This window comes from Sinocyclocheilus anshuiensis, unplaced genomic scaffold (genome assembly GCF_001515605.1).
Source record: "Sinocyclocheilus anshuiensis isolate Anshui unplaced genomic scaffold, SAMN03320099.WGS_v1.1 scaffold1872, whole genome shotgun sequence".
Lineage (NCBI taxonomy): Eukaryota > Metazoa > Chordata > Actinopteri > Cypriniformes > Cyprinidae > Sinocyclocheilus > Sinocyclocheilus anshuiensis.
Window position 1 is genome coordinate 111,573 of NW_015557203.1, and position 17,469 is coordinate 129,041.

Consider the following 17,469-nt stretch of genomic DNA (forward strand, 5'->3'; position numbering starts at 1 on the left):
AAGGGCACCATGTGCTAATCCGATCGGACAACATGTCTGTGGTGTCCTACATAAATCGCCAGGGAGGCCTCTCCTCGAAGCGTCTCTTCACTCTGGTAGAGTGCTTCTTAGAATGGGCTCAACCCAACCTGCGCTCGGTGAGAGCTGCGCATATACCTGGCAAATTGAACCAAGGAGCGGACATGCTATCAAGGAGCAATGTCCCCTCAGGGGAGTGGATGCTCCATCTGCAGACGGTTCAGAGGATCTGGGAGATCTTCGACGAGGCCGAGGTGGACCTCTTCGCCTCAGAAGACAACTCTCACAGCCCAATTTATTTCTGAAAGTCCAGGGCCCAGTTGGCCCACGATTTGCCCAACCTCCTTCTTTATGTTTTTCCCCAATCGCTCTGATCCCACAGGTAATCAGGTAAGGGAACAAAAACACAAGGTTCTCCTGGTGGCCCCCCTTTGGATGAACCAGCTGTGGCTATCAGAGCTAATTCAGCTGTTGATAGCGACCCCTTGATCTCAGGATCTCCTCTCTCAAGCGAACGGGACAATATGGCATCCTCGGCCCAGCCTATGGGCCCTGCACCTCTGGCCTCTCGACGGGAGCCTTCGAGCCTCCCAGAGCGAGTCTTAAACACAATTTCGGAGGCTAGAGCCCCGTCTACGAGACGCCTCTATGCCTTAAAGTGGTCTTTTTTCTCCGCCTGGTGAGCTAATTCAGCTGTTGATAGCGACCCCTTGATCTCAGGATCTCCTCTCTCAAGCGAACGGGACAATATGGCATCCTCGGCCCAGCCTATGGGCCCTGCACCTCTGGCCTCTCGACGGGAGCCTTCGAGCCTCCCAGAGCGAGTCTTAAACACAATTTCGGAGGCTAGAGCCCCGTCTACGAGACGCCTCTACGCCTTAAAGTGGTCTTTTTTCTCCGCTTGGTGTCTAAACCGTGGCAAAGACCCTCATACTTCTGATTTGACTGAGGTATTGTCATTTCTGCAAGAGCTGCCGGATAAGGGACGCTCCCCATCCATGCTCAAAGTTTATGTGGCGGCTATAGCGGCCTCTCATGCCCCTATTGAGGGCCAATCGGTGGGCAGAAACAGCGTGGTCATCCGCTTCCTAAGGGGTGCCAGGAGGCTGAATCCGCCTCGTCCCCCTACCGTCCCTTCATGGGACCTGCCCACTGTGCTGAGGGTCCTGAAGGGCCCCGCTTTCGAGCCGCTACAGTCTGTCAACATTAGGTCGCTATCGCTAAAGACTGCTCTGCTTCTAGCACTGGCATCAGTAAAGCGAATAGGGGACCTGCAGGCGCTCTCTATTAGCCTTGCCTGCCTGGAATTTGGGCCTAACGACACTAAAGTCGTGCTGAAACCAAGGCACGGTTGCGTACCTAAGATGCTCTCCACTCCGTTCAGAGCACAGGTCATTACGCTCTCCGCGCTTCCTCCAACTGAAGACCGCACCAAAGGGCTTCCGGTCACGAAGCAAAGACTCTCTAGATCAGTGTTTCTCAACCCTGGTCCTGGGCTCCCCCCAGCACTGCACATTTTGTGTGTCTCCCTAATTAAACAGACCTGATTCAACTCATTAGCTCATTAAAAGGAACTCCAGGACCTGAAATGGGTGTCAGATAAGGGAGACATACAAAATGTGCAGTGTTGGGGGGCACTCAGGACCAGGGTTGAGAAACACTGCTCTAGATGGATAGTAGACTCCATCTCGCTAGCGTACTCTCTGGCATTAGTTCACCTGTTAGCTCTCGACCCCTGGGTCGAAGTTACAGGAGTACTCTGGGTCGAAGTTACAGGAGTACTCTGGAACGATTAACCAGGTCGGGTGTGACCTCAGGAAGCTCAGCCCATCTTAGCCTTGGGTTGTTGTTAACTTCTCTTTGGGCATTGGTTGCTTATGGAAGTTTGATACTTTTAGTCATTCCACTACATTAGCACGACGTGATTGTACTGTGTTCCCATATGTGTCTAGCAAGACTCAGTACGAGTGTAGTATCGAACGGGAACGTACTTGGTTACTAACATAACCTCAGTTCCCTGAGATACGGGAACGAGTACTGCATTGCTAGCCGTGCTATGTAGCTGCACGACTCAGTTGTCGCTTCAGGTCGTTGCTTCAGTCGAAGTAACCTGAGAATCTTGTGGCGAACGCCCGCTTATATAGCCAGATGCCCCGTCCATTTTGGCAGGCTTTGGCAGGCTTGGCGGGCTTCGTCGCCATAGGCTCGTGCAGCTCCGCTGCCTAGCCATTGGTTCGTTTTTTAATGCACTGCACGAACCAATGGCCGTTTGGTTTCACTGCATGAATGAAAAAAGACTTCAGTTCAGGAGAAAAAATACTTTATCCCATATGCGTCTAGCAAGACGCAGTACTCGTTCCCGTATCTCAGGGAGCCGAGGTTACGTTAGTAACCAAGTACGTTTTCTGCCAACAGATAGTCTCCGCCCACAAAAAAACGTCATCCCTGTTTCGGATCTGTAAGACTATCCCACTCTCAAACGTCAATTTCGTTGAATAACAGTTTATTGCTGGGTGACAAGCTCTTGTAATATGCGGAGAACATTTTGAAAATTACATCTAATCAATATAATCTTTTTAAACCTAACTATTTTGTACTGTATCTGTGTAATTCTCTAGCCGTAAAGGCTATCTCTCCCGGGTTTTCTGCAACCATGATGCGCGCGCATCCTGAATGTTTACAAACCTGTAATTGGTCTATCGATTCAATGTTTTGAAAAGCCTCGCTTCTACCATCACCACGGATTATTCCAGTGAGACTGCAATGCCTTTTCTACAACGAAAAAGGACAGCAAGACTTACATTAAGTCTTAGATTACATTACATTACATCCCAGAATCTGATTGAATCGTAGTATTTTTATACCTAATAAAGCTGAGCCGCTAAATGGAAATCACAAGACCTGAATACAAATTTTAAATCCTTTATTCCTTAATTTATCTCCTGACTTCCCTGTCAAGAGCTGTATCGGTGTCCACTTGTTCACTTTGCCGTTTATTTAGTTTTCCACCTCATTCTTAACGTGAGAGTGGACATTAAATATGTGCAGCTTCCAGGTATTTGTGGCTGTACAAAACAGCTCCTTATGCGCTTGATATTGCAAACTGGTATTTCTTATCATAATATTTTAATTTATTGTCATAATAATAAACACAACATTTAATGCATTGTTTGAATTGTAATCACTGCTCTTCATAATTTATAATTATTTATCTATAGAGGCTATGAATCGATTAAAATTTGACTCATAGCCAAGTACCCTGTCAAAAGCATTTAGTCTAGCATGCCCAAAGTTCAGAAAAGGTATTCCAAGTAACGTTTTGACCAAATTTTGACCAAGTTCCCTTATTAGTATGTGCTATATGCTAAACAATAATTATATATTGAGGGGAAAAGAACAAAGTTTTAAGCCTCTTTGTTGTATTCTATGTTTTCTGTACGTATACAACATTGTCAGTATTTTAATAACAGGGACTGTGCTGCTGAATGTCAGTATGGACTCCTCTTTCATGTTTAATGTGGCATAAATATAGCATGCCTCTGAACTGTGGCTTGATGAATTGCAGTCCCTTCCTTCACACAGCCACTGCAGATAGGTTGGACGTCAATGGGGGGGGGGATGAAAAAGAGTGAGTGAAATAGCCCATAATTGTTGATTCCTGTCAGGTCTCTGCGGAGCCACTTTGTCCTGGAAATGAGAGCGGTAAAAAACTAAACCCTGGTATGAAGTATTCTGTCTCAAAACGACTCTCTCCCACTCTCGTTCACTTTCTGTCTCTCTGCCTCTGTGAATATTCATGCCTCAGTGAGTGTGCAATTCATATTTGTGCTACTTTAAGTTCTTTGATGATGCAATCAAGTTTTTCAAAGTGCGTGCCACACAGTGCTGTGTTCAAATCCAGTGTCAAACCATATAAAGCTCAGGAAAACGAAAGAGGAATGCAAAAATCAAGTGTTTGCATCTCCTCCAAGCCCTGTTTTGCTAGACAAGAAGGCTCGTTCTGGGCCCGTGTTATCGTGGACACTTACCTTGCCGACGTACTGATAGTTACTTCCTGTGTATTCCTCCGACAGGAAGAACTGCCTCCACATCCAGTCCCTTTTGGATCTGTGTAGCACCAGTTTATCTCCTTTCATCAGATGGTTCCAGTGAAAGAGATTCCCATCACTCCTCTCTAGCAATATGACTGGAGAGCTCAGGTGCGGAAAGACCAGTGGAAGCAGCCAGAGGAAGTGATTCATTATCATTGCAGCCAATCGATCGGCCCAACTGCAGTGACTCCTTATGAATAAGCTAACAAGGGAGGGCAGTGCTGAATTGAAAGTGATGTAGATGACAACATCAGCAACCCTGACATTGTAGAATCGCCTTTGATCCTCCTTTGATTCCCTGTAAAAATAATCAAAGCAAAAAAGTTACAGTGTGTTGGAGGTCATTGTAGCCCTTGTCAAGATGCAACACCCGTTTCTTACACTGTAATCCCTTTGTTGTTCGTGGAGTATATCCCACAGGGCCCTCATGCAGTATTCTATTCACAAAAGATCAAACATGTAGCCTCACACAAAACCTTGCATATAACATACCTGTGCAATTAACAGAAATGCCTGCATCGGTAAACACGGCTAAGATGGCATAGTACGCCAGGCAGGGCAGCACTTACGGGGCCGGGGGCCCCTGGGCTTGAGGTTATGTTTGGGCCCCATACCATACTACAAATGCCCTCAACTAGAACATTATTATGGAGTAACACAAAATACACAAAAATTAAAATATGCTTTCAGGTTCATATACTGTATACAATTAATAGGCAACATGTCTAGCCTAGTCAAAGTTTAGATGTAATATTAAATAGTCACTATAATGCAATAAACAGGATGTGAACTCTCAGTTGAGACATCAAAACCCTGAAATAACACTGAGCAGAAAAAAAAACAAAGAGATGTATTATTATGAAAATGTATTGTCATATCTGTGTCTTTTTATGTCAGATTCTTAAATTTAATAAATTCAATCTGAATTAAAAAAAACATGTTGGCTATTAACAATAAAATTAAATCACTATAAACAAAATCCATAGATGGATTTTGCACAAGTTATGTTAAGTTTAAATACAACATTTTAATGTAGAAATATTAAATGATTGCAAAAATGAAATAATGAGCTACTTTTTAAAATATGAAACTACAACCGCCAGTAGGTGGCAGCAAGTGACTGTCTTAATGAGTGAGTTGAATCCATAAATCAACCGATTTGTTTAAAATGCTAATTAATTTAACTTAGCAAACGACTGTACTTACAGCCTGTTTGAACCATTTACTGGTCCGTGTAATACTGATAAACAAAACACTGTGTTGCTCGGAGACGCATTGATGGGACAAAACATAATTTTCTGTCTGTGTTTATTGACATCATTTATATATACATGTATACATTTGACATCGCGCAGATATTCGGAAAAACAGGACTCTAGTTTGTGTAATAGGCTAACTCCTATATCGTAGGCATTCACTCATTAAATGCAGGGTTCGTTCACCAATAAATTTCAATGACTTTTAAGGCAATATTCATGAACTAATCCTCCATTATTTTACACAAATGTTCAGATTTATCATAGCATATACTAAGGAAAATTAATGATTATTAATGCTATTTGTTTGCTTTCTAATAAGCACAGGCTGCGACTGTGCCAGACATTACTTCATGCAGAGAACATAAGTTAGGCTACATAATCACATAACTGAATGCCAGAATGTTAAGTATATTGTAATTTGCTTAGCCAGTATTATAAATTAAACTCAGGACCTGAATTTCGTTTTAGAAACAGCTTTGGTGGAAAACATTCAGGTACAGAAATGCTGCAGAAATGGAATAAACTGCAAATTAAAAACAGTAAGTTCACTGTAAATTAAACAACAGATTAATTCTTAAAATTAAAGTTACAAAAAGCTAGCCTACCTGAAAAAGTTAAAACACAGTTTGTTTCGTTTGTATCCTTGTGCTATTGCTAGTAACTTGTTCAGTTGTACTGACCATTTAATTGTCTTTATGTAACATTATTTATTAAAATGCAAGGTTACTTGAGTCAGAAACAATGAAAACAATAACTTTTTCTTGAGGTGTTTGCGATGAGGCTTCATGTGCGCGGTGCTTTGGATGTAACCGTGAGCGCCCAGAAATCTAGTTTGGAACGCGCGAGTACCGAATGGTTTAAAAAGACTTAAAAAGACGTGCAAATTATAAACTTTTGTGATGATGCAACACTGACCCGATTAGGCAAGTGACAGTCCTGTCAGCTGAGCGAAAGTCTTGTATGCAGCGTGCAGCAGCTCTCTTAGTGCAGACGAGATGGATAGCGCAAGTACCGAATGGTTTAAAAAGACTTAAAAAGACGTGTAAATGATACACTTTTGTGATGATGCAACACTGACCCGATTAAGCAAGTGACAGTTCTGTCAGCTGAGCGAAATATCTTATATGGCAGTGTGCAGCAGCTCTCTTAGTGCAGATGAGATGCGCTGATGTGAGGCAATTTTGAGAGTGAGAGCGAGAAGACTGGCCCGTGTGCGTAGTTGAAATGCGGCTAATAATTTCTGACTGGCACATAACTGAACAAATGTAAACGGGTTAAGGCGGGTCCCCTGGGCTGCAGCCCATTCAAGCCCAGTGGTAAGTCCGGCCATGACGCCAGATCTGGGTCATGGTCAGGACATACTGTTATCATCGGTTAACCAAAAATGTTCCATTATTTATGACATAATAAAAACATTGATGATCAATAAATAAAAAATTAATACATGTATATGAATATAGATAATTCGTTTTTAATAGTATTTATGTTATTAGAATACATTTGTAGGTTACACATTAATGGAAACACCTGCAATTGTTTTGCAGAACATGTAACTGAACATATTTTGCTTTGTCCTTATTGCATTTATAGAACTTTAACCATCAGATGTTTCAAACATTGAATCATTTTGCGATGAAAAACATTTCATAAGACGGACTGATGATATAGCCTACTTGCTTATTATGTCAATTTTGTAAATTTTGAACAAAAAATGTTATAGTGTATCTTTAATTTAGCGGTGATAAATTATCGGTGGCACTGTAATTGATATGACCATTACATTTTTAGAATCTGCTGTGGGGCAGGGTTTCTATATAGACAATAGTCATACTGTATAAACAAATAGATCCAATTGCTACAAACAGTAGGCTATTGCTACCTTTCAGGATCGGCTACTAATGCTGTACTGAGCTTATAGGTTCGGGTTAAGGGATAGTATTTGTTTTAGGGTATGTAGGGGTGTAACAATATTCAAACCGAACTGAAAAACCGTGATACAAAATTATGATTTAGTTTGATTATTTGTTATTATTTTCTTTATTTTTATTTGATCATAGTCCTGGCCTGTATAGTCCTGGGGAAGTTGTGGCCTAATGGTTAGAGAGTTGGACTCGTAACCCAAAGGTTGCAGGTTCGAGTCTCGTACCTGCAGGGATTGTAGGTGGGGGGAGTGAATATACAGTGCTCTCTTCCACCTTCAATACCACGACTGAGGTGCCCTTGAGCAAGGCACCGAACCCCCAACTGCTCCCCGCAGCCCACTGCTCCGTGTGTGTGTTCACTGCTGTGTGTGTGCACTTTGGATGGGATAAATGTAGAGCACTAATTCTGAGTATGGGTCACCATACTTGGCCACATGTCACTTCACTTCACTTTCCTTTTTCCCCTGAATATAGCACATACCGAACCTTGACCCTAACACTGTGAATCGAACCGAACTGTGAGCAATCTGTGAGCAATCTGAATCGTTACACTCCTAGTATGCAGGCAATCAGTATTATGATTGACATGACCAATGGACTTTTTAGAATCTGCTTTTTTAGTTTGGGATAAAAAATAAAAATAAACATTGGTTTGGGGTAAAAAAACAACAACAACAACAACAGAAAACAGTAATAATAAACCATATGCACTGGCTGGGCAACTTCTGTTGGTTACTTCTGTGGGGAATGTTTAATTATGTTTTATTAAAATACACAGAGTTTAATCTGCATATATGATTATCAAGTAACTATATAATAATGGGAAACTACAAATATGATGGAAATTATACAACTCAGTCTGTCATGGTGACAGAGACCAATTTCTCGAGACTGATTTCCAGCGCATCCTCTGACTGTTATTTGGTCGAGACCCTCAGCATTATTATTCATCGAAATTATGTTCACATCTCGTGTGGATTTTTTCTGCAGTCACAAACAATGATTAAAACAAAGTCCGCAAGTGATTGAAGTGACAATCAAATGGATTTTTATTCCAATGCCATCTTCCTTATTCCCTTGTCCTCTTAATATGTTCCACATCCAAATCGATTTCCAGAGGGAGTACTATAGTACGGGTGTTACAGCTACATCAGAGCCGAGAAAAATCAACATACGTAGCAGGAACAATAAGAGATCTTGATTATATATCACAGAATGACTAGGGTTAGATTCAAATGCTGGTCACACAAACTAAAAGCTCTTGCTCGCTGCCTCAAATAGTGACTGCTGCTGGCAGAGTGGCCTGCTGCTGTGTTTATTCCTTAGCTTTCAGGCTGAGTGTTTAAGCATGACAGCTGATGTGCGATACATTCAATTAAGTGGGACCAAGTGAAACATCACTCACCTCCTTTTCACCTTTTAGAAAGGATTTTTCACAAGCACATCCTTATAAGTTGCAAATAGAGTTTTAATGTTGCTAAATGTTTGAATGCCTGTTCCGAGAGATATTTAATGCCACTATTACATTTCTGAACTGCTGTAAGCAAACGCATCAGTGTTCAACATGGCCAGCAGGCTCTAATTTAGCTTTCAGGTTACATGACTACATACCAACTAAATAGTATACAGTAAATATTGATTTGAGTTGAAATAATTTATCCCATAGCTTCCTCTAAGAAAAAAAATAATCCATTACAATCAGCCTAGCAACAAGACAAACACAGCAATAATAGTAAGTGGTTAAGTGGTCAATAATATTACTGTAACATTCTATGAGGTAATAACCTCTGAGGTTATTTTCACTACAAACAAGAACTGAGTTACGTTTGTGACGATGGAGAATATAGAGAGCCCACCAACTTTTTCAGTGGCCTTGGTCCCGGAAATAATTTTCCTATGTGGATTTTTTTTTTTTTAAAGTAAAATAAAATAAAATAAAAAGTCTCATAATCCATGAACCAAACCAACCAGCTAAGGTGAATTACAACACTGCAAACTTGAAGATTTGAAGCAAAAATTTATTTGAAAATTGGACAAAAATTCAAAGGTTCAAGATTGTGTACTTAATTGCTTTAACAAGGGAAAAATCTACAATCCCATGAAGCTTTGAGAACAATATGGAAATTATATATATATATATATATATATATAATTTGATGTTGCATATTTGTTTGACTTTTACGTCATTTGCAGTGCTTCAGGGAAGTGGACGAGTGCTAAAGTGTTCTTGTGACACAAATTGCTTGTTGCAGTTCTCTGATTGGTGGAGATTTCTCTGTATCATGAGTAATCTAGTTTTTCCAGGAATTCAGGTTAAACACTGTTATTTAAAAATATGTTTTGAGTTCTGATTTATTTATAAAGCACATTTAAAAACAACCTTGGTTGGCCAAAGTGCTGTACATAAAGTAATATACAAATGCAGTTACAAAAGGTTAAAAACGCAAGAGAAAAGATTCGTTTTTAACATGGATCTGACATCAGAACAATAAGTTGAAATAATGTGTGCTGATGGGCTTCAACAACAGCATATACTATCAATTAACCTTGTAGCTCAGAATAGGTCTTTAAAGGTTTATAAGTTATTATTGTTAAAAAAAGTTATTATTGTTAATAAAATTGTTTTTATTAGAGTGAAAAACTGTTTCACTCTAATTGAAAATTTCAGACCACTGGATACCACAGCTGATCAATCAAAATCAAGTATTCCAGAGCACTCACTTCATTGCTGACCTCTAACATCTCAGAAAATGCATCACATTCCCACATCCTTTGTTTTTATACAGAATAATTTCAATTCAACCCATTTTCTGTCAATAGGAATGGAATTTTCACTAAAATATACCTTCCAGTTCAAAATGTTGGTAAAGTTCTTGAAATAGCTTGTTGTATGCATCATTCAGCATGGCAACAGAGGCCATATCGCTATCTAAATATATATTTTGACTGTTTAATATCGTTTAATAAAATGCTGTGTATTTCCTTGTTAATTCCCCGTCTTGCCCCCGGCTGGCATAAAAACCATTTCTATTTTGTAACATGTAATCCACTTTGATTATTATTATGATTAAATGCTGCAGTTATAATTTAAACTCTTTCCATGAACCTCATTAGAATATTAATTCTAGATGTGCACTGCATAATAAGCAGCCTTTGACTTCTCATTAATTTTAAGGTATAAGTGGTCAGTGATTTGGCTGAGGAAAGAGAGAGATGGGCATTAGATACACTCTAAAAAATGCTGGGTTGTTTCAACCCAACTTTGGGTCAAATATGGACTAACCCAACCGTTGGGTTAAATTTTTACATTAAATTTTTAACCCAAAAGTTGGGTTAGTCCATATTTGACCCAAAGTTGGGGTGAGACAACCCAGCATTTTTTAGAGTGTACACTTTCGGGACGTGCCACATATCACCTATTAATTAGAGAATTATCATTAATGCCCGCAGCTCCGAGTCAAGTACACTATAGCTTATATAGCTTATGTTTCATAAAATCCCTTATCATTTCAGTCCACCCACTAGAGATTTTGTTGCATATTTGAGCATGGATTGCATCATGGACCTGCCACAATGTACTAAAGGATGGAGCAGTGCCAGCTACTGTTTTGGTCCCAACAGCAAACCTGCAACTCATGAGTAAGTGTTGTTACTCAGTTAAAATGTGAGGAGGGTGATGCATAAGACTCTTAAATGTACCTTGGAAAAAAATGGCCCCTTTAGTTATGCAGTCCTGAAGGTTACAGAGAGAATGGAATATTGTGTATTACTGTGTTGTGTGGGGAAAAAAAAATTATCTCAGGAAAAAAAAAAATATATTAAATGTTTATTTGATATTTGTGGGAAAATATGATACATAAAACCTGTGATGCCTTCCAAGTGATACACACTTTCAAATGTGTCTCTTTAATATGCATCTGCTTAATGGGTGTCAGATATTATTATTATTATTTTATTTATTAATTTTTTTTATAAATTTAACCCAAAAGTTGGGTTAGTCCATATTTGACCCAAAGTTGGGGTGAGACAACCCAGCATTTTTTAGAGTGTACACTTTCGGGACGTGCCACATATCACCTATTAATTAGAGAATTATCATTAATGCCCGCAGCTCCGAGTCAAGTACACTTAATCCTTGTATCTAAGCTATCATGGAACCAAATCTGGGCTCCGTAATGACATATAATATCTTTTTTTCCCCTTTTTTTCCCGTTTTGCCTGAATTCTGGTGCTATCCAGCTGCATATACAAATCTAATGCAGATTTCTGTGTCCATGACCATCCTTGCCATATGTACAGCAGCTTAAATCTCCTACATAACTGCATATGTTTAAGCTCTAGTGAGTAACATTTACATTTAAGGCACTGAAGACACTCTTATATCCATTACTTTAGCATTTGACACCAACAACAAGCCACAGATGCAACAGTTACCACTTGGGGGAGCCCAAGACCTTTTTCTCTCCTTTCTTCCCTGTATGAATTTCCCCATCACTCCATCCCTCATGCTGGATGGCTCTCACAGCTGGCCTCTCCCTTGCAATATTAATGCCCTGTCTTCTTTGTTTTGAAACTTTGGTACAGATCAGATATGCACCATGTTGATTGCCTGCCTGGAGGATCGGCTTTGATTCTGCCAGGTTCACAGAGTCAAGGCAATCATTTACACCCTGAGTTATTAGACAGAACACTTTCTCTGGTTTTGCATAGCTCTGAGGATCTAATGAATTCAAAAGTGAGCTTCGGCAGGAGCTGACGGAGGTCTTGTCTGATTAAAAAAAGTATGTGTGTTGTCAGAGAAGGGCAAAGAGGAAGGGAGGGCTGTGTGGTACACAGTTGCGGATACTGGAAATGCTCAATAACAATGCTAGGGATTTAACTGGTGAATAGAATTCAGATGGATGCAAGATGAACAGTCCTTGACCTCCTACAATGCTTTTTATAGGTCACTTCCTCAGGTCACAACGTAAATGTTATTTCACTACCTCCCTGAAAAGTAACACATTGGTTGGATCTTTCACCTCATTATGAGGCAAAATGCCTCGCATTTTGAGGCAGAAAGAAATAGAGAGAAATGATATCAGAAGACAGAAATGGAGAGAGAGAGAGCTTCCCTAAATGGAAGCATGTGGGGCTTCATCTCATGATTTATCTCTGTGTTAAAAGGCAATTATACATGTGACACTAGCTCAGAGGAAGTGTGCACTTTAATTTGTGTGAAACAGTCATGCCATTATGTGTTCATGTCAGATGTATAAATCACAGTTTGCATATACTGGCTGAGTTCAGAAGCACAGCTAGAAAAATCTGATCTAAACTCAAGTCTAAGAATGGTTTAAACAGTCAATATGCAATGATGTTTTAGGTACACAGACAAGAATCAATCCTTATTGGTGATACAGCACACAGAGTGATTTGCATACAGTCTTACGTTCAACTTATGCAGTCACAAATGGTACAAACAACCATCACGGAAGCTGGAAAACGCTCATTGATATCCTACACAAACACTTTCAAACACAGAGTGCTGCTTATGCAGGTTTAGTGTTACAGCTTTGCCAACTACAGAATCTGCAGCGCTTTAGCTAAAACCCTGGGTTAAGGATCACAAACAGAGACAGTGGTGCATGAAAGCAATTTCCCTTCGTCAGCTGTGATATGTTGTATGTCAAAGATCAAACACGCACACAGACCTCAAATTGTGTGCACACCTCCTTGTAAAAAGCGATGGTGTAATTAAACGGATATGGATAGAGGGAGGATTTTAGAAACTTCAGCTGCACTCATGACTCCTGTGGGTAGTAAAGTTAAACTAGACATGGATTGGTTTGAAGAATGTCACACTTTGTTTACATATAAATAAATGTATAATAGATAGATAGATAGATAGATTGCAAATGTCCAACTAAAAGAGCGGATGACTGGCATTTCACATAAGATTAAATTATCTGGCAAGTCTGTGCCATTATGACAAAGGGCAGAAGTCATTCAAGTCTATTACATTAAAAATCCAATCCATGATGAGGTTGTTGAGGTTGTTACCATGGAAAAACGTAATTCCATGCAGAAGGAAGCATACCAAAGTATTTCGGTTCATATTTGAGTTTGGCCTCTTGTCAGTTCCAAAGCAACAATTTCAAACTAATAATAAAATTGCAATGCTCTTTCCATGCCATTTAGATTAGCTGGCGTTATCTAAAGAGTAAGATGCATAAGGCTCTTACCTTAACAAAACAGACTCCTGTGCTCTTCTGAGAGCATGTCATCCTCATGGAAGTACGACGCTGGCTCCTGTACTCGCCTCTTGGCAGCGCTCAGATTCCAAGACTGACTACAGTTGTGTGTGAGACTCCAGCTGCCTCTCTCTCTCTCCCTCCCTCGCTCACACATAAAGCCCTCTCTCTCCTGCTCTATCCTTTCTTTCTTGCTCTGCTGGACAAGGATGCAGTTTGCAGAGGGAAGCAGACTCTGATTGGTTGCCATTCATAAGATTGTGATTGGGGATAGAGTTGACTGGGAGGAGGGAGCGAGGGGAGTGTTGGCTACAGACCAGGGCATTGAAATGAGGACAGTGGATTTAACACAGCAGGCATGATGACTTTCAAGAATTAAATCTTGGACTAAAAACATTGGTAAAGGGCAGGAACCCGAGGCATATCTATGACATGCTAACAGCCTAACAAAGTTGATCAGCCTAACAAAGGTTTTTGTAGGGGCAGTTGTTTTCATCGCACACATAAGTGCAAATATAAACTGTCAGATTTTTCAGCTGAACACATAAATCAGATCATCCAGTGGAGCTGGCAGTCTTTCTCAACAAAAGTAGGAGTTTCGTGCCGTAAAGAGCATAGAGAGAGTAATGTATTCAGAGAAATGAAAAAGAAATAAACAATATCTCAGCATCTGAATATAAAATATGGATTTTTTGAAAATGAAAATCATACATTTCACATATAAGACTTCTGAAGTATGTTCAGAAAAATTATCATTTTAAAAATGATTTATAAACTAAATTATGTTTAGGTGCCAAAAGGTTTGACTAATACTATAAATGGACCTCGGGGGAAAAATGTATGATATGACCCATTTGATATTCAGTGAAATAATTTACAATTCATTATTATTTCTCTAACACAACTCTAATATTACAATTAGGGTAATATATAATATAGATGTGATATTAGTAAATATCTTAAAATCTGAATACAAATTTGGAAGAATACTGCATCAGTTTTGGGTTTGAGTATTTTCTCCAACTTCCATTCAGATCCGTATGTTTCACTCTCTTTTGTATAGCAATATTGCATAAATTTCACATATACTACCATTCAAAAGTTTGAGGTCAGTAGGATTTTAAGGTTATTATTATTATTGTTTTTTTAAAATAAATTAAACCTTTTCTTCAGCAAGGATGCATTAATCTGATCAAATGTGACAATAAAGAAATGTATAATGCTGCAAAAGATTTCTATTCAAATAAATGCTGTTCTTTAGAACTTTCTGTTAATTACGACTGAAGTAATGGCCAATGATTATTTAGCTTTGCCATCACAGGAATAAATTCTATTTTAAAATACAGTATATTCAAATAGAAAATAGTCCATTTACATTGTAATAATATTTAACAATATTATTGTTTTATTATATTTTTAATCCAATAAATGCAACCTTAAAAATGTAAAAGACTTTCAAACACAATAAAACATCATACCAACCCCAGACTTTTAAATGGTATACAACGATCAAACAATATACTGTATGCACTGTATATGTGTGTTCTAAAGAGTGGAAAATTACAATGTAAAATATGTATTTGTACAGGATGGTATTTTGGTGCAAAGCCAGATATTATGAGCCAAATATTATATAACAAAAAAAACAAAACCTATAGCATTAGGCAAATCCCAGGGAATGTATACATTGATGGCATTGTAAGTGACTCATAATTTATAATATATCAAAGCTGTACATTTCTAGCCTAAAATCTATGAGGATAATAACCAACATTGCAGTGATATGAACAATCTGAATGTAAACTTGAAAAAGAAAATGTTGCTTCAAATCATGTGTGTATGATTTCTCCAGCTACATGCAGTGTAATTCATACATAGCCACACATTTCATTCTCTTTGTGTGACAAAATTGCTTAATTTTCACATACAAGTCTAGCATGCAGTTTCAGGATAAGTGTCACCGTGGATAAGTGCTGAAGATGAGAGCACATTGAATAGATTCTGACTCTCTCTGAGCTAGAAAGAGCCACGGTGGGTATGGCAAATACAGCTTTTAATTTGAGCCCTGCTTTGATGTGCTATATGAGGTGGATCAAAGACCACACTGATGTGTCTGTCCTATGGCACAGATGTTGGGAGAAATTCCAGTCAATATATTGTGAAAAGAATAAACAAATAAGTTTGTAATGTGCCACATGAGCTAAGATTAACGTTTGTTTTGACTTTTTTTTTAAAGTCTCATCATGTTCAAAGTATGTAAGTTTTAATTTTCAGCTGAGCTTGGCACAGATGGCAATTATAAGGATTATTGTGTGCTTTTGAGGGCAGACAAACTACAATGTAACTGATTTGATGCAAAAGGAACCTTATTTCATCTTTATTGCTCTGTAATAGTACATTGATTGAACCTTACCCAAATACCGTACCAATTCAGCAGATCCCTTACCAATACAATTGGATACCGTGCCTTCATATGCCAGTGCACAGTTGTATAGTCTCACAGCTATGATATACCCAGCAAACCTGCAACTCATGAGTAAGTGTTGTTACTCAGTTAAAATGTGAGGAGGGTGATGCATAAGACTCTTAAATGTACCTTGGAAAAAAATGGCCCCTTTAGTTATGCAGTCCTGAAGGTTACAGAGAGAATGGAATATTGTGTATTACTGTGTTGTGTGGGGAAAAAAAAATTATCTCAGGAAAAAAAAAAATATATTAAATGTTTATTTGATATTTGTGGGAAAATATGATACATAAAACCTGTGATGCCTTCCAAGTGATACACACTTTCAAATGTGTCTCTTTAATATGCATCTGCTTAATGGGTGTCAGATATTATTATTATTATTTTATTTATTAATTTTTTTTATAAATTACAAAAATGTACATTTAAAAAGTAAACTGGCATTATATTTATTGGATATATATTCGGTATATTATCCGAAACCTCTCTGTATTTACCTATTCACATATCATTGCAGAAAGCCTTGCCTGTTTACATCAGCTCAAAGCCACTAGTGTACAGCTGTCTCCTCTTACAGAAACTCCAGTTCATATTTATTCAGTACAATCTGAAGTTTAAATCACTTTCATTAGTTGTGGCTATGTGGCAGGGTTTGCACTTAACTGGTTTGGGAGAGAAAAAAATCATGAGGGGGGAGAAAAAAAAAAAAACTTGTCACACGCTTACAAATAAAGGCTCCTTTAGATTATTAGATTATTAAAATATTAAGAACATTTTAATAATCTAAAGAACCTATTTCCACTATAAACAACCATTTGTGCAATGGATGTTAAAGGTTCATGGAAACACAGATGTATTTTTAAGAGTGTACTGGAAATGCTACATTTTAAAAACAACTGAACTACTGTAATATTACTGGACAATTTGCAAAAGGTAATGTTAGTTAAAGGTGACATATCATGACAATCTGACTTTTCCAGGTTTTAATTGCTATAATCAGGTCCCTGGTGCATATATCAACCAAGGAAATGTGAAAAAGATTAACCCAGTAACTTTGTTTTGGTAAGCCTTTTTCTGCAAGCGTCTGAGAAAACGAACGCGTCTGATTTCGCTCCCTTGGTGACGTGGCAAAGGGATCTCATTATAATATTACCGCCCCTTAATCTGTAAATTTTCACCCACAGCGCCGTCATTTTGATTTTGCAAGCGACAACGGTGTACCAGCTCTAATGCCATGGCGAAAGTTTGAGCAAAACATGCTAACTGTTCTGTCTTTGGCTGCACAGATGAGCACAGAACACTGTTTAGAGTCCCAGCCTCAGAGGAGACAAGAGAGCAGTGGATTTATTGATTTATTTACTGTATATTGCTGCTGACATTGTGTTTCTGCTTCCACTCAAAATAGGCATTTTTTAAATGTTATAATAAATGATCTGTGGAGTATTTTGAGCTGAAACCTCACAGCCACATTCTGGGGACACC

At 38.7% G+C, this 17,469-nt stretch overlaps 1 protein-coding gene across 1 annotated transcript in view; it reads right to left on the reverse strand.

The window, feature by feature from the left end:
- Positions 1-13,602, reverse strand: part of LOC107678940 (cadherin-10-like) — a 32,140-nt gene extending 18,538 nt beyond the window's left edge. The window contains exons 1-2 of the mRNA XM_016474340.1: positions 13,515-13,602; positions 4,047-4,407 (exon numbers count right to left, since the gene is read on the reverse strand). Of these exons, the coding sequence (XP_016329826.1) occupies positions 4,047-4,265 (219 nt within the window). The 5' untranslated portion in view covers positions 4,266-4,407; positions 13,515-13,602. The remainder of the gene's footprint in view (positions 1-4,046; positions 4,408-13,514) is intronic.
- Positions 13,603-17,469: the final 3,867 nt, after the last annotated feature.